Source organism: Eptesicus fuscus, chromosome 22 (genome assembly GCF_027574615.1).
Source record: "Eptesicus fuscus isolate TK198812 chromosome 22, DD_ASM_mEF_20220401, whole genome shotgun sequence".
In the NCBI taxonomy this organism is placed as follows: Eukaryota; Metazoa; Chordata; class Mammalia; order Chiroptera; family Vespertilionidae; genus Eptesicus; species Eptesicus fuscus.
The window spans coordinates 38,778,167-38,795,584 of record NC_072494.1 but is presented as its reverse complement, the minus strand read 5'-3'; the positions used below and the strand labels follow the sequence as shown (position 1 = coordinate 38,795,584).

At 42.0% G+C, this 17,418-nt stretch overlaps 1 protein-coding gene across 2 annotated transcripts; it reads left to right on the top strand.

Moving 5' to 3' along the window:
* Positions 1–12,732: 12,732 nt before the first annotated feature.
* Positions 12,733–17,120, top strand: LOC129147910 (T-cell surface glycoprotein CD1e, membrane-associated-like). Of its 2 annotated transcripts, none has more exons than XM_054711784.1 (6): positions 12,733–12,799; positions 13,114–13,410; positions 14,348–14,626; positions 15,144–15,422; positions 16,090–16,183; positions 16,810–17,120. In XM_054711784.1, exons 1-6 carry the CDS (start codon positions 12,733–12,735, stop codon positions 16,973–16,975), a joined length of 1,182 nt encoding a protein of 393 aa, XP_054567759.1. In that variant the 3' UTR covers positions 16,976–17,120. The 2 variants fall into 2 exon arrangements, with proteins under 2 accessions (XP_054567759.1, XP_054567760.1); XM_054711785.1 differs by having other exon boundaries at positions 12,733–12,814; positions 13,129–13,410.
* The last annotated feature ends 298 nt before the right edge of the window (positions 17,121–17,418 follow it).

Genomic DNA, 17,418 nt, shown 5'->3' with positions numbered 1-17,418 from the left:
ACTACTCAACCATAAGAAAAAATGAAATACTTTCATTTGCAACAACATAGATGGATCTTGAGAATATTATGCTAAGTGAAATCAGTTAGATGTAAAAAAGTCAAAAACTATGATTTCACTCATACGTGGGGTATAAAACTGAAAGCAACACATGAACAAACAAGACAAACAAAAAAACACGTATACACAGAGACAACAAACAGTATGGTGGTCACTCGAGGGAAAGGGGGTTGGGGCGAGGTAGAAAAGTGTGAAGGGGGTAAATACATGGTGACGGAAGAAGACTTAATTTTGGGTGGTGAACACACATTACAAAATACAGAGGATATATTATAGATTTGTACAATTGAAAGCTCTATAATATTATTAATCAATCATTTAAAATAAAAAATAAATCTTTCATTATTATATTTTGTATGCTTTTATTTACACTTATGATATTTGCATTCTCGTATTTGTATTATTTTTCTTTTGCATGTGTTTTGGGCTGTGGTTTTAGAAGCATTTTATCTGCTTTCCTTTTTGTTTTACTTTTCTCTCTCTCTTTTTTTTTCTTTTTTTAAATTTAAGTATTATATGTGTAAATATCTTACCATTGTCCCCCCCACCCCACACCCATACATGCCCTCACCCCCCAGAGTTTTGCATCCGTTGGTTATGCTTATATGCATGCATACAAGTCCTTCGGTTGATCTCTTATCTCCCCCACCTCTCCCTAACCTTCCCCCTGTAATTTGACAGTCTGTTTGATGCTTTACTGTCTCTGTATCTATATTTTTGTTCATCAGTTTATAATGTTCTTTATTATCCATAAATGAGTGAGATCATGTGGTATTTTTCTTTCATTGACTGGCTTATTTCACTTAGCATAATGTTCTCCAATTCCATCCAGGTTGCTGCAAAAGATGAGAATTCTTTCTTTTTTATGGCAGCATAGTATTCCATTGTATAGATGTACCACGGTTTTCTGATCCAGTCATCTGATGATGGGCACCTAGGTTGTTTCCAAATCTTAGCTATTGTAAATTGTGCTGCTATGAACATAGGGGTGCATATATCCTTTCTGATTGGTGTTTCTAGTTTCTTCGGATATATTCCCAGGAGTGGGATTACTGGGTCAAATGGGAGTTCCATTTTCAGTTTTTTGAGGAAACTCCATACTGTTCTCTACAGTGGCTGCACCAGTCTGCATTCCCACCAGCAGTGCACGAGGGTTCCTTTTTCTCCGCATCCTCGCCAACACTTGTCGTTTGTTGATTTGTTGATGATAGCCATTCTGACAGGTGTGAGATGGTACCGCATTGTTGTTTTGATTTGCATCTCTCAGATAATTAGTGACGTTGAGCATGTTTTCATGTGTCTCTTGGTCTTCTTTCTGTCTTCTTTTGAAAAGATTCTATTTAGGTCCGTTGCCCATTTTTTTATTGGAACATTTATCTTCCTTTTATTAAGTTGTATAAGCTGCCTGTAGATGTTGGAGATTAAACCTTTATCAGTGATAGCATTTGCAAATATGTTCTTCCATAGAGTGGGCTTTCTTGTTGTTTTGTTGATGGTTTCTTTTGCTGTAAAAAAGCTTTTTATTTTGATGTAGTCCCATTTGTTAATTTTCTCTTTAGCTTCCATTGCCCTAGGGGCAGTGTCAGTGAAGAAGTTCTTTTGACATATGTCTGAGATTTTGCTGCCTGTGGATTCCTCTTGTATTTTTATGGTTTCCCGTCCTATGTTTAAGTCCTGTATCCATTTTGAGTTGATTTTTGTGTATGGTATAAGTTGGTGATCTAGTTTCATTTTTTTGCATGTATCTGTCCAGTTTTCCCAACACCATTTATTGAAAAGACTGTCTTGACTCCATTGTATGTTCATGCCTCCTTTGTCAAATATTAATTGTGCAGAGTGGTTTGGGTCGATATCTGGATTCTCTATTCTGTTCCATTGATCTATATGTCTGTTCTTGTGCCAGTACCAGGCTGTTTTGAGAACTGTGGCTTTGTAATACATCTTGAGGTCTGGTATTGAGATCCCTCCTACTTTATTCTTCTTTCTCAGGATTGCTGTGGCTATTCGGGGTCTTTTTTTATTCCAGATGAATTTTTGGAGAGTTCTTTCTAGGTCTGTGAAATATGCTGTTGGTATTTTGATGGGGAGTGCATTGAATCTGTAGATTGCTTTGGGTAGTATGGACATTTTAATGATGTTGATTCTACCAATCCATGAACATGGTATGTTCTTCCATCTGTTTACGTCTTCCTCTATTTCTTTTTTCAGTGTCCTGTAGTTTTCCATGTATAGGTCTTTTACCTCCTTAGTTAAGTTTATTCCTAGGTATCTTAGTTTTTTTGGTGTGATGGTAAATGAGATTGCCTTTTTAGTCTCTCTTTCTGTAAGTTCACTATTGGTGTATAGAAATTCCATAGATTTCTTGGCGCTAATTTTGTATCCTGCTACATTGCCGAATTCACTTATTAAGTCTATGAGTTTTTTGACGGAGTCTTTCGGATTTTTTTATGTACAATATCATGTCATCTGCAAATAAAGAGAGCTTTACTTGTTCTTTTCCAATTTGGATGCCTTTTATTTCTTCTTCTTGTCTAATTGCAATGGCTAATACTTCCAGTACTATGTCAAACAGGAGTGGTGAGAGTGGGCATCCCTGTCTTGTTCCTGTTCTTAGGGGAAATGTTTTTAGTTTTTGTCCATTGAGTATGATGTTTGCTGTGGGTTTATCATATATAGCTTTTATTATGTTGAGGTATGAGCCTTCTATTCCCACCTTGTTGAGAGTTTTTATCAAAAAAGGGTGTTGGATTTTGTCAAATGCTTTTTCTGCATCAATTGATATGACTATGTGATTTTTATCTCTCAATTTGTTTATGTGATGTATCACATTTATTGATTTGCGGATATTGTACCATCCTTGCATTCCTGGGATAAATCCTACTTGGTCGTGGTGTATGATCTTTCTGGTGTACTGCTGGAGCCGATTTGCTAGAATTTTGTTGAGGATTTTGGCATCTGTGTTCATGGGGGATATTGGTCTGTAATTCTCTTTCATTGTGTTGTCTTTATCTGGTTTTGGTATTAGGGTGATGCTGGCTTCATAGAAGGAGCTTGCAAGTGTTCTTTCCTCTTGAATTTTTTTGAATAGTCTGAGGAGGATAGGTTTTAGTTCTTCCTTGAATGTTTGGTAAAACTCTCCTGTGAAGCTGTCAGGCCCTGAGCTTTTGTTTGCCGGAAGCTTTTTGATGACTGTTTCAATTTTGTCCTTAGTTACTGGCCTATTGAGCTGTTTAGATTCTTCTTGATTGATTTTTGGAAGGTTATATTTTTCTAGGAATATGTCCATTTCCTCCAGGTTGTCCAGTTTGTTGGAATAGAGTTGTTCGTAGTATTTTGTAACAATCCTTTGTATATCAGCGGGGTCTGTTGTTATTTCACCTCTTTCATTTCTGATTTTGTTTATTTGGGTCCTCTCTCTTTGCTTCTTGGTGAGCCTGGCTAGAGGTTCATCAATCTTGTTTATCCTTTCAAAGAACCAGCTCTTGGTTTTGTTGATCTTTTGTATTGTTTCTTTGGTCTCTATGTCGTTTATCTCTGCTCTGATCTTTGTTATTTCCTTCCTTCTGGTTACACTGGGCTTTTCTTGCTGCTCTTTTTCTAACTCTTTGAGTTGTAGGGTTAGGTAATTTATTACCATTGTTTCTTTTTTTTTGCAATAGGCTTGTAGAGCTATGAACTTTCCTCTCAAGACTGCTTTCGCTGTGTCCCATAGATTTTGGATTGTTGTGTTTTCATTGTCATTTGTTGCCATGATGTTTTTTATTTCTTCCTTGATCTCTCTGGTGACCCAGTCCTTGTTTAATAGCATGCTATTTAGTCTCCATGTGTTTGATTTTTTTGGATTGTATTTATTGTAGTTGATTTCCAGTTTTATGCCACTGTAATCTGAGAAGATGCTTGATATAATTTCTATCTTCTTGAATTTGAAGAGACTTTGCCTGTGACCCAGCATATGGTCTATCTTTGTAAATGACCTATGTGTACTTGAGAAGAATGTATATTCTGTGGCTTTGGGGTGAAATGTTCTGAAGATGTCAATTAATTCCATCTGGTCTAGTGAGTCATTTAGGTTTGATGTTTCTTTGCTGATTTTTTGTTTAAAGGATTTGTCCAATGGTGATAGTGGGGGATTAAAGTCTCCTACTATGATTGTATTGCTATTAATCTCTCCCTTGATATCATCCAGGAGTTTTTCTATGTATTTAGGTGCTCCTATATTGGGTGCATATATGTTTACCAGAATTATTTCTTCTTGTTGGATTTCTCCCTTTAGTATTATGAAGTGGCCTTCCTTATCTCTTGTTATGGCATTGACTTTGAGGTCTATTTTGTCAGATATAAGTATTGCTACCCCAGCTTTTTTTTCATTTCCATTTGCCTGAAAGATATTTTTCTATCTCTTCACTTTCAATCTGTGTGAGTCTCTTGTTCTGAGGTGGGTCTCTTGTAGACAGCATATATATGGGTCATGTTTTTTTTTATCCATTCAGCCACTCGATGTCTTTTGATTGGAGTATTTAGTTCATTTACATTTAAAGTTATTACTGAAAGGTATTTGTTTGTAGTCATATCTATTTTTGTGTCTGCATTCCTTCTTACCTGTTTCTTTCTTCTTTTTACAGTATTCCCTTTAGCATTTCTTGCATTGCTGGTTTGGTGGTGATGAACTCCCTGAGCCTTTTTTTTTCTTCGAAGCACCTGATTTCCCCTTCAATTTTGATTGATAGCCTTGCTGGATATAGTATTCTTGGATTCAGTCCTTTGCTTTGCAACACTTTGTATACCTCCTTCCATTCTCTTCCAGCTTGTTGTGTTTCTGTTGAGTAATCATTTGACAATCTGATGGGTGTTCCTTTGTAGGTAACACTCTGTCTCTCTCTTGCTGCCTTTAAGATTCTCTCTTAATCATTTATATTTGCCATTGAAATTATGACATGTCTTGGTGTGGGTCTTTTGGGGTTGATCCTGCTTGGGACTCTCTGTACTTGTGTAACTTTTATCTTTCCCATATCCGGGAAGTTTTTTGTCATTATTTCTTCAAATAGATTTTCTAATCCCTGCTGCTCTTCTTGTCCTTCTGGCAGCCCTATTATACGCATGTTACTTCGTTTCATTTTGTCCCGAAGCTCCTTTAGGCTTTCCTCCTGCTTTTTAATTTTTTTCTCCAATTGCTGTTCAGATTGAGCTTGTTTCTGTACCTGATCTTCTAACTCACTAATTCGATCCTCTGCTTCTTCTAGTCTACTGTTGAAAATTTCCATGGTATTTTTGATTGTAGCTATATCACTTTTCATTTCTTCCTGATTCTTGCATAAGTTGTTGATTTTCTTATCCATCCGATGTATAAATTCCACGACCATTACTCTGAATTCTTTTTCTGTCATGTTGCAAGCTTCAGTTTCACTTATTTCCTTTCTTGGTGACCCCTCATTTTCCTTCTTCTGTGAATTGTTTCGTCTCCCCATTCTGACTATCACCAGAAAGCTCAAGCTTCAGTTTGCGTGGACCTGGGCCGTGTGCTGTGGGGACTTTGCTCCACCCGAGTTTCACTGAAGTGCTCTGACACTAGCACGTGTGGCTGCTGTTGGTTGGTGGGAACCAGGCTTTCCCAGGGTCAGTGTCCCCGGTGTTCCATGTGGTCTCGTGTGCACACTTAGAATCAGGGGCCCTGTCTGCACCACACTGCTGGTATGTGCCGAAAATGAGATCCTTAGCATGTGCCAGGAGTCAGAGTTTCCCTGTGTCTGCACCAAGAATCGAGTGTCAGAGTCTCTGTTGCCTCGTGCAGTTTCTCGTTGAGAATCAGGGTCCCTGTGTGTGCATGCACCACAATTGGAGTCACTGGCCCTTAGTGTGAATGCTCTGTGAGTCAGGGATCCCAGGCAGCTGTGTCCAGCATGCCAAATTCCCTGAAGTGAAGCTGTGTCCTATGTGTGCTCTCTCTACTGAGCCAAAGTGGCTAGGGCTTCGCACACTCTCAAATTCCTGAAGGGGAGCTGCCTCCGTGCACTCTCCCAGATTCCCCGAAGGGGGGCAGAGTCCGTCCTGCGCATCAAATTCCCCAAAGGGGAGCCCCTCTGTGCGCGCTCTAAGATTTCCCGAAGGGGAGCTGTGTCCCGCAAGCCAAATTCCCCCAAATTCCCCGAAGGGGAGCCCTCTGTGCGCACTGTCAGATTTCCCTGAAGGGGAGCTGTATCTGTCCCCCGCGCCAAATTCCCTAAAGGGGAGCGTGTCCGTGTGTGGGTGCTCTGCAGCTTGGGCGAGAGGCAGGTCTATCAGTTACTATGGCAGTATCCACGAGTCTGCTGGGAGGGTGATAGGCTCTTTGACTCATGGAAATCTGCTGCCGGGAAGTCTGGATTCTTGTTGTCTGTTGGTCTGAAGCTGTGATAGCAGTTCTCTCTCCCCAGTGGCTGCAGGGTCCTGGTTTGTGTCTGAAGCCAGGATCATAGTCTCAGGTAGCTCTGTTTCTCAAGATGGCGTGGTCTCCACGTTCGCACCAGCTGCCGAGAAGTGTCCACTTTGTGCGCGGGGCTCCGCCGTCTAGGATTGCCCGGTTAGGCAGCCCCTTGGAAGAACTGCAGAATCTAACTGACCCTAGCTCATACACACACACACACACATCACAGACGTCTACACTCTCCTCTATGGGTTCCTCACTCACACTCTCTCTCTCCCTACCTTCCTGCTGGTCGCCATCTTTTTTTTCCTCCTTATTTCTTTCTTGACCCAGTCATTTCTAGTAGCATGTTGTTTAATGTCCATATATTTGTGGGTTTTTCCTGCCTTTTTATAGTTGATTTGAAATGTGAAAACATTGTAGTCAGAGAAAATGCTTGATGTAATTTCAATCTTCTTAAATTTGTTCAGACTAGTTTATACTCTGATATGTGGTGTATCCTTGATAATGTTTCATGTGCACTAGAGAAGAATGTATATTCTTGTGCTCTGGGTGAAAGGCTCAGTATATGTGAATTATGTTCCTTTGTTCTAGTGCAGTGATGGGCAAACTGTGGCTCGCGAGCCACATGAGGCTCTTTGGCTTCTTGAGTGTGGCTCTTCCACAAAATATCATGTGTGGGCACACAAGTACAGTGCCATTGAAACTTCCTGGCCCATGAGCAGAAGTTGGTTTTTGGCTCTCAAAAGAAATTTCAATTGTTGTATTGTTGATATTTGGCTCTGTTGACTAATGAGTTTGCCAACCACTGGTCTAGTGTTTCATTTAAGGCGATTTTCTTCCTGATTTTCTGTTTTTTCTGATCTATCATAGCTGTCAATGGGATATTGAAGTCCTCTATGTTAATTGGGTTTTTGTTAGTTTTTTGTTGTTGTTTGTTTTTAGTGCTGTTAGTAGTTGCTTTATATATTGGTCCTCCTTGATTGAGTGCGTAGATATTGAGAAGTGTTGTGTCTTTTTTTTTTTTTTTAAATATATTTTATTGATTTTTTACAGAGAGGAAGGGAGAGGGATAGAAAGCCAGAAACATCAATGAGAGAGAAACATCGACCAGCTGCCTCCTGCACACCCCCCACCGGGGATGTGCCCGCAACCAAGGTACGTGCCCTTGACCGGAATCGAACCTGGGACCTTTCAGTCCGCAGGCCGATGCTCTATCCACTGAGCCAAACCGGTTTTGGCAGAAGTGTTGTGTCTTAATATATTGTTTTCTTTATCATTATAAAATGTCTATCTTTGTCTTTTGTTACCTTTTTTATCTTGAAATTTATTTTCTCAGATATAGGCAATGCTATACCTTCTTTCCTATGGATATCATTTGCTTGGAGAATTATTATTATATATTTTTTTGCCCTTGCAGTTAGAATCTATATTTGTTTTTGCAGCTGAGATATGTCTCCTGAAGGCAGCATATGTTTAGGTTGGTTTTGTTTTTTATCAAATCTATGCCTTTTTATTGGTGAGCTTAGACCAATTATGTTTAGTTCTGGGTGTTTTTCTTTGTGTGTGTCTGTTTACCACTAGGTTTATGTTAAAGAAATTTTTATATGGACAGTATTCTTTGTTCTTCTGAATGCATCTAATCACCATCCTGTTTCACAAATGCATTGTTTTACTTCTCTTTTTTTATGTTTTTGTTGTTGAAACAGATTATCCCTACTTATGTTGTGTGTTCATTTCTGAATTTGAGTAGCTTTTGTCTTCTTCCTTTTTTAAAATGCTATTACCTGCTTTTGCCTTCGTGTGATATTTAAGTGTACAGTACAGTACCCTATTCTAAAAAAGGGTTGTAATATCATGCTTCTGTCTGCCTGTGGGTAATCTCCATGTAGTTTTGTGACCTTTTGTTCTTTGTTTCAGTTATATTAAGCCCCTTGAACATTTGTTGAATGGAGGTCTTCTGTGGCAAATTCCCTCAGCTGCTGTCTGTTTAGAAAATGTTTTATTTCTCCTTCATATCTAAAGGATAACTTTGCTGGGTATATTATTCTTGGCTGGTAATTTCTCTCTATAAGTAGTTTGAATATTTTATTCCCAGCTCTCCTCCCTTGTAGGGTTTCTTCTGAGAATCTGATGATAATCTAATGAGATTTCCTTTATAGGTTACTGTCTTCCTTTCTCGGCTACCTTGGTAATTCTTTCATTGTTATTAATTTTTGACAGTTTTAATATAATGTGCCTTAAGTAAGGCACTTTAGAATGGAGGTAATTAGGTGTTCCATTTGCTTCTGGGATTTAAGGATTTAGTTCTTTCCATAGGTTTGAAAATTTCTCATCAACTATATTTTTTGGAGTAGGCTCTCTGCTTTCTTTCTTCTTTCTTCTTTTTTTCTGATATGCCCATTATTCTTATATTGCTCTTTCTGATGGAGTCAGATGGTTCTTTTAGAGTTTTTTCATTAAAAATTTTTTTTCCAATATCTCTCTTCTTTGCCCTGCATCATTTCTAGATTTCTGTATTAAAAGCACTACTTCTTTCCTTCATCTGGTCAACTCCATTTCTTAAGATTGCTGGTTTATTCTTTATCTATTTTATTGAGTTTTTCATCTTCAGAATATCTATGTGGTTCTTTTTTTAAAAGTTTTAATCTTGTTGGTAAGGTATTAGTTTTGTTCATTGATTTTATTTCTGGGTTCATTAAACTGCCCATCTGTGTTTGCTCATATCTTGTTGATTTTTTTGTAACTGCAACATTGAAATTTTTTTTTCACTTAAATCACATGATCTTATGTCTTAAGTTCATTTTCTCAAGATTTAAAATTTTTTCTTTCTGAGCTGCCTCATTACCTTTGTTATTCATGGTGTTTGATGGATTTCTTTTCTGTCTAGGTATCCATGTATACATGGCACTACCTTAGTAGACTGATTCAAGAAAAGTCTTTCTAATGATTTCTAGTAGGTGACACTGAATCACAGGTTTTTTAGTTCTCTTGAACTGCTCTGGCTTTTCAGATCTCTGTGATTTAGTAGAAAATGTCCTGTGTTTTCTGGGAAGTTGGACATCTTTTCTGTGTCTAGGTCACTTCAGTCTCAGTCTCAGGGGACAAACTCTGCAAGACAATGCGGTGGACATTAGGTTTCCCAATCTGTAAAATCCCTGTGGTGACTCCTGAAGCTAGACACTGCTGGCAGTGAAGCCACAGTGGGTGGGTGTGGGGTTAGCTGGGAGAAGCAGGCTACCACCTTTGTTACTTTATATCCAGGAATGGTGACTGGCAGATCTCAGTGGCCTCCACTTTGTATCTCCACTGACCCTGGAATCGGTTGCAGAGTGCAGCTCTTGCTCAGGGGAAAATGTTTCTGTAGTATTAGCCGTCAGGTTTTCAGGTAATGCCCTCTGCCATCCCACACTCACTGCTACCGCTTCTTCCAGGCCCTGCTGCTAGCTCTGGGAGGGTGAGAGGAAACAGGCTTTGGCAGGGTGATGGGAGGTGGCATCACCCCACTTGGTGGCTTTGTTTCTCCATCTGAAATGCCAATTGCCAGACGACCATGGCCATACCACTGTTCTTTGTGCTTGCCCGGTCACTGGGTTCAGCTGCACCGCACACTGACCACTTCCCTAGGAATGCTCACTGTATTTCTCTGTTCCTCTCTGAAGGGAGTGCCAGTGACAACCCAACCCTTCCCTCTCTGGGCTGAGACTCCCAGTGAGCTCCAGGCTGCTAGCTCAGAGATTCATCCCTGGCACCATCTTAGCTCTTCTCTCTCCCACCTCCCTGGTTTGCTCCCCTTGCCCACCTTCAGGTGTTTCATTGTGCAGCTCTCTCAGGTATGTTTGTGCATTGAGAAGGGAATTCTTTGTTGAATTACAGCTGTTTAAATAGTTGAAACTTCAAGGGGAGAAACCAAGGAACTCTCACTGCAACATTTCTCTGACCTCTATTATTATTTTTTTTGAGGAAACTCCATACTGTTTTCAGAGTGGCTGTACAAATTCACATTTTTGCCAGCAGTGTATGAGGGCTTCTTTTCCTATCCATCCTCTCCAACTCAAGTTATTTCTTGTCTTGTTGATAATAGCTATTCTAACAAGTGTGAGGTGGTAACCCAGTGTGATTTTAATTTGCATTTCCTTTTAACAAGTGAATTTGACCATCTTTTCATATATCTGTTGGCCATTTGAATGTCTTCTAGGGAAAAGTATCTTTTCAAGTCCTCTGTCAATTTTTAAAAATTGGATTGTTTTGTTGTTGTTTTTTAGTTGTATGAGTTCTTTATATAATTAGCTCCTTATCAGAGATTTTGTTTGCACATATCTTCTAACCTTTAGTTGGTTGCCTTTTATTTAGTTGATGTTTTCTTTTGCTGTACAGAAGTCTTTTGGTTTGATGTACTTTGATTCATTTATAAAAATTGCCCTGGCTGGCATGGTTCAGTGGTTGGAGCGCCAGCCCATTGCAATTTAATTCCCAGTCAAGGTCATGTAACTGGGTTGCAGGTTCTATCCCTGATCCTGGTTGAGGCACGTATGGGAGGCAACAAATCAATGTGTCTCTCTCATTGTTTTTCTCCCTGTCTCTCTCTCTTTCTCTCTCTCCCCATCCCCCACTCCTTCTTGCCCTTTCACTCTCTCTAAAAAAATTATATCAGTCATCCTTGCATTTTCAGTTTAATTTTTGGGTTGACTCAGATCATTAATCATAAGAAGAATTATGTGGCATATTCTTTGAGTTTTTGAGTGTTCAAATATGGATTAATTTTGGCCATATAAAATAATGATAATTTGTCTGAACAAAAAAAATTTAAGATTCTCACATTACCTCAGAATTCTCAAATATTTCTCCCCAGCATTGAACATGAGGTATCTAATGCTAATGTCTTAAAATTCAGACAACGGGTGAGACTGAGTGTAAAGTTTTCTCAATAACTGGGAGCACAATTCTGTGAGTCCTCTATAGTAGAAGAGTAGAGGTTTTAGGCTGGGTTTTTGTTGTTGTTGTTTTCTCCTAAGGACATCTATCTGAAATATTAGTGGCTGGCATATCTTTTGGGCTCTGAATAAATGTCACTCGAATGCTTATATGAAAACCAAACAAAGGAATAATAGTTAAACTGTCTTCAGGCTGCCACAGCAAGCATTAATGAAAGGGTAAAAAATAAAGACTCAACACAGTAATTAATTCTCCCATGAATACTCTAGTCCTCTGGGTCACTTCTCTGTCTCAAATAAAACTCCTCTCTAATCAAATACCACCCAGGGCACACCAGTGCTCCCAGGCCATGAACTGTGAACAGAAGGCTGCATGGCTGCTCTTCAAACTCAGAGCACCTGTGGACACACTCAACTCATTTAGGGTAGAATGGGGATCCAAGGCCTCTCCCTGTGTATTCCCTACAGACCCATTCATACAACATGAGTGACAATCTCTGTCTGTCAGCTCACCACTTCCAGGTCAATCCCACTCACGGGTCCCTTTAACAGCCACAGTTTGTCTAACTGGGGAAACTGAGAAGAAGTGTGTCTTCCTTCGATGATCTGATCACCTGTATTGCTCCTGCTGCTCCCTCTTCACTATGGAACATGGGGAGTTGCCTGTGATGATACAGCTACACTCAAAGTGCCTTGTGTCTTCTAATAATGGTTTTGTGAAGAGCAGAATAAAAAGATAGAGTGAGTTTGAGGGGATAAGGAGAACAGGCAAGGGAATGAGAAGAATGAAGGTAGACTCCACAGGAAACAATGATGGGTAGGTAAAATCATACAGAGAAGATAAAGAAGAACGGAAGGCAGGGAAACTGATAGGAGAGGGAGGAGACCACACAGAGATAAGGAGTGGGGGCACTGCTGGTAAGGCCGCTGGCCACTACCAAGGACCTTTTTTCACCTCTCTTTGGACTTGATTTCTCCAAGGCCAAGAGGGACATAACTTTCCAGCCAGACCACAGACTGCAGACCTTCTTGGAAGCCAGACTCATTTCTTAGTTGTTCGCACCATGGGGAGGTTAGGGCACAGACAGCGGCAGGAAGAAAATGTGGAAGCCAAGATAGTGATCGAGATGGAGGGGAAATGAGAGACCTTGTGGGAGGCTGTGGCGAGGGAGGCTGTGGTGAGGTTTCTCTGACAGAGAAGTGAGCAGAAGGAGAGTTGTGTTTGTCTGTGTGGCAAGGGAAGTTAGATCAGAGCACAAAGGGTTTGGAGGGGAAGCTGGTCTCCGAGTTCTGAGGAGCACTTGTCCTGCTATGGCATCCTTTCCCCAACAAGCTTCAATGCTGCTGCTGCTGCTGCTGCCCCTGCTCTTCAAGGGAATTCTCTGCCCTTGGCCAAGCCCAGAGGGTAAGGAGAACCCGGGTGGAATGATACCTGTGCTTGGGCATAGCAGGGTGGAGAAAGGTTCTGGGGAGGATCTGGGGGAGGGAGTAACGCTCCCCATCGGTGCCCTTGTAATCTGCATGCCAGGCTAGTTCTGGGCAACATATCCTTGACCCCAGCCTCAGTTTCTCTCTCTGATTTTGGGGAGAAGAAATTGGGTCAGGGGGAAGGGGAGATGAGAATATGTGCCAGCTTTATCTGCATTTCTCTTTTCCTATATGGGCCCTTCTTCTCCCATCCTTTCACCCTCTCTCAATTGTCATTTCTCTGTCTCTCAGCTGGCCAAGTCCTAGGACCCCATCATCTAGCAGGAGAAGAACCCCTCTCCTTTCACATGCTCCAGATCTCCTCGTTCGCCAACCGCAGCTGGGAGAACAACCAGGGCTCAGGCTGGCTGGGCGAAGTGCAGACTCATCGCTTGGACAGTGTTTCGGGCACCATCAGCTATCTGTTGCCCTGGTCCCGGGGCAATTTTAGCAAGGAGGAGTTGGAGAGCATCCAGGCGGTATTGCAGCTGTACTTCCATACTCTTCCCCGGGAAGTGCAGGTGCATTCCAGTCAGTTTCAGTTGGAATGTGAGTTTGCTATTCCAAGCTGGTTTTTGCCTGAGGGGTCCGACCAGGTGAAGATGGTTTATGGGCTGTGACTCTAATTCAACCTTCCCGACCTCGTTTTCTGTCTCCCTTCCCTCACTCTCTCCTCTTTGCTTCACCCTTCTGGTCATTCCCACTCTACCTCCACCCCAGCACAAACACAGCAGGACCTACATGCACATATCTCCTCACACCCCTGAATGTACCCTCATATTCTGGCTCCTTGGGATGGCTGTCTCCTTTTGATGTTCTTTCCTCACCCTCGGCCTCAGATTCAGCTTTTCGCAGCCAGGATCTGCTCTCCTTTCTTCCTGGCCTGAGTGTTCATGTGGCCTAACCAGCACCCAAGCCTCCCAAGTAAGCTCTTCCTGATGAGTCTGCTATATTTCTAAGCCTTCCCATCTAGCTCCTTCAAATTAATTATTACTTAAAAAAAAAACAACCCATAATTCTTTATTGTTGAAAGTATTACATATGTCCTCCTGTTTTCCCCATTGACCCCCTCCAGCCTGACCCAGCCGCCCTCCTCCCCACGCCCCGCTCCAGGCCCTCACTGTCCCATACAAGGTTCTTGGTTGATTACTTACCACCCAACCACCCTCCCCTGCCTTCCCTCCAAGATTCTGAACTCTGTTCCATGCTTCCATGTCTCTGGATCCACTCCATTCTTCAGTTTATTTTGTTACTTAGATTCTACATGAGTGTGATCCTGTGATACTTGTCAGATGAATTATTTTTACATGCCTTAACTCTCTTCACATTTTCTTCCCACATTTCCCCCTCCCCTTTTCATCCCAGCATGAGTATCCCATGTGATTGTCCAGATTTTTCTGCTTGATTCCCTTTACTTTACAGACTGTTCCCTTTCCCTTCCAACAATTCTTTCCACACGGACGCTGTCTTCTTTGTCCACCCCCAGATCCCTTTGTGATCCAGATATCATCCGGCTGTACACTTCATCCTGGGAAGGCCTCAGAAGCCTTCTTATATGGCGCATACCAAGGATCCGATTTCCTGAGTTTCCAAGGATATTCCTGGAAGCCGTCTCCAGGAGCAGGAAGTCGGGCTCAGAATGTCTGTAAAGTGCTCAATCGCTACCGAGTCATTAAAGAAGTTGCGAGGAATCTTCTCAGTTACACCTGCCCTCGCTTTCTGGCTGGCATCGCTGCAGCAGGGAAGTCAGAACTGGAAAGGCAAGGTCAGCCCAACTGCCCTCCTCTGGTTTCAGAAGACCAAAGAAATCTCAAGCACCCTTCCTAGAGAGAGAGAGAGGGACCCTTTTATTAACACTAGTGGACTCCGGGAATAATTTCCAAATCAGAGTGTAGAAACTCGCAGAGGGCTTCACTTTTTATAACCTTCAGGGGTCTTTGTCTTGCAGATATGGTTCCGCCCCCTTTCTTGGGCTTACAGGAAGGCCCCCAGGTGTTGGGGTCCTCAGGCCATATCCGGTGATCTGTCCTGGGGCCAACAATAATGACCTCCCCCTCCCCGGGGCAGTTGCATTGTTCAGTTTTTATGGCCTGACATGCCTTGCAAGACCAGTTTCCTCCTCATTCTCACATCCTTGTATTTGCATTTTGAACTCTTTATCATCTCTTTGAAATACAAAATAAGAGGTTAGAGGATGAGTTTCCAAGACAAGAGAATGAAGTGGTTACTCAAACTGCTAAGGTTCCTGACTCACTAAAGTCTGCTTCTTCTCCTCTTTCCAGTGAAGCCAGAGGCGTGGGTGTCCAAAGGCGCTAGTCCTGGTCCTGGGCGCCTGTTGCTGGTGTGCCATGTGTCTGGCTTCCATCCCAAGCCTGTGTGGGTGCGGTGGATGCGGGGTGAGCAGGTGCAGCCAGGCACTCAGCAAGGTGACATCTTGCCCAATGCTGACAGGACGTGGTATCTTCGAGTGACCCTGGACGTGGCAGCTAGAGAGGCGACTGGCCTGACTTGTCGAGTGAAACACAGCAGCCTTGGAGGCCACGATCTAATCATCCACTGGGGCGAGGAAGAACCAGGCCATGATCTAATCATGCACTGGGGTGAGGATGAGCAAGGGCCACTGGGGGAAATGAGAGTCTTCCCATAGTTCCAGGGCTAGTGAATGAGCCCCTGGGGAAATGAATAGGAATACTATGCACAGAGGATGAAAGTGGGAAAATCCAAGTAAAGAAGGGTGAAGAATGAAAGCAATTAAATTTCAAGAAAACAGGAGAGCATTAGAGGTAGTGAAGAGAAAAAGAAGCCCTAACCGGTTTGGCTCAGTGGATAGAGCCTCAGCCTGCGGACTCAAGGGTCCCAGGTTCGATTCCGGTCAAGGGCTTGTACCTTGGTTGCGGGCACATATCCAGTAGGGAGTGTGCAGAAGGCAGCTGATCGATGTTTCTCTATCATTGATGTTTTTAACTCTCTATCCCTCTCTCTTCCTCTCTGAAAAAAATCAATAAAAATATATTTAAAGAAAAAAAGAGGGATCTAATGATGTGGTAAAAAAAAAGAGGGGGGAGGGGGAGTGAGATTAAGGACATAGGCAAGGAAGAACTGAAAGGAGGGCTCTAGAAAATACAGAGGAAAATGCATGGAAGGCCCCACCCCTGTGAAATGAGAAGCATTAACTGAGGTAGAATAGAGACACTTTAGGAATTGGCATTCTTATTTTATCCCAACCAGACGGATACCACATCCTCCCCATGTTGACCTGCTTGGCTATAATGGTTACCCTGGTTGTGTTGATTGTGGTTGGTCCGTGGTTTCAAAAGCAGAGGTGAGATTTTCTTGTTCTGTTTCTTCAACTACTTATCAAATCCCTCTTTTTTCCTCTGTTATTTTCTTTCTTCCCCCATTCTTTCTTTTTCTTTTTCTCAAAAGAATTTTGGTGAGTTTATTTGAGCCAATCTGTGGACAATTGCTGGGAAGCAGTATCTCAACGGATTGGGATAGTGCTCCAGAGAATAGCGGGTTTTCATCTATTTCATACATTGCCATCCAAGGAGGGAACGTAGGTGGTTACATGAAATCCACTGGTGATAAATTAGAGAGGCGGGAGAAAGCAAACGGGGGAGGGGCGGGGGGAACCTCTGGATTGGATAAAAAGTAAAATGATAGACACATACTTCCGTGGGTGCAGGATAGTTAATAGTCCACAATTAATATGATACCAATAACAATGAAGGAATCTGTGGTATCCTGTCCTGGCGCCCAGGCACATTAGGTTGTGCCCCAAAGGGTCCGGGAAAAGGGAAGTTACAAGTTAACCAGACATTTCAAGGATATGTTATCACAGATGCACAAAGACAGACAGGCTCAGTTAAGGTAGAGGCTGACCTTGTCAGACTTCCCCCTTTCTTGATTTCTTTTCTTTGAGATCAAGATTCTCTTCTTCTCCCACAGCTTCAACTGGACCGTCTGCTCTCCCCATGCACCCAAACTTGCCCTTCCCATGGAAGCCAACATCCAACAACCCAGGAGTTTAGGACATCAGCTCTACTTGGCACAGAAATCATGGATGAAAAACAGATTCTTGAAGAAAGGAAAAATAAGCCTAAGCAAACTCTGATGGCATTTGTTTTACCTTATGCATAACATTCTTGTCCGCTTCTTAAAAAAAGAATCACAACTATTTTTATTGTAGAAAGTATTAGAGATGTCCTCCCTCTTTTTCCCATTGACCCCCTCCAACCTGCACCTGCCCCTCCCAAGCCTTCACCACACTATTGCCTGTGTCTATGGGATATGCATGTGTGCATGTGCGTTCCCCCATTAATCACCACCCCCCATTCTCCCACCCACGCCTTCCATCTGAAATTTGTCAGTCTGTTCCATGCTTCTATATCTCTGGATCTATTTTGTTCATCAGTTTATGTTGTTCATTAGATTCTACATATGAGTGAGATCATGTGATACTTATCTTTCTCTGACTAGCTTATTTCGCTTAGCATAATACTCCCCAGGTCCATCCATGCTGTTGCAAATGATGAGAGTGCTTTCTTTTTTACAGCC

Bases quoted from the DNA above. Each gene is read 5' to 3' on its own strand.
- LOC129147910 (XM_054711784.1), top strand. From the start codon at position 12,733: ATGCTGCTGCTGCTGCTGCTGCCCCTGCTCTTCAAGGGAATTCTCTGC. The intron at 14,627-15,143 runs GTCAGCCCAACT...TCCTCTTTCCAG, and splicing joins GTCAGAACTGGAAAGGCAAG to TGAAGCCAGAGGCGTGGGTG. The intron at 16,184-16,809 runs GTGAGATTTTCT...CTTCTCCCACAG, and splicing joins CCGTGGTTTCAAAAGCAGAG to CTTCAACTGGACCGTCTGCT.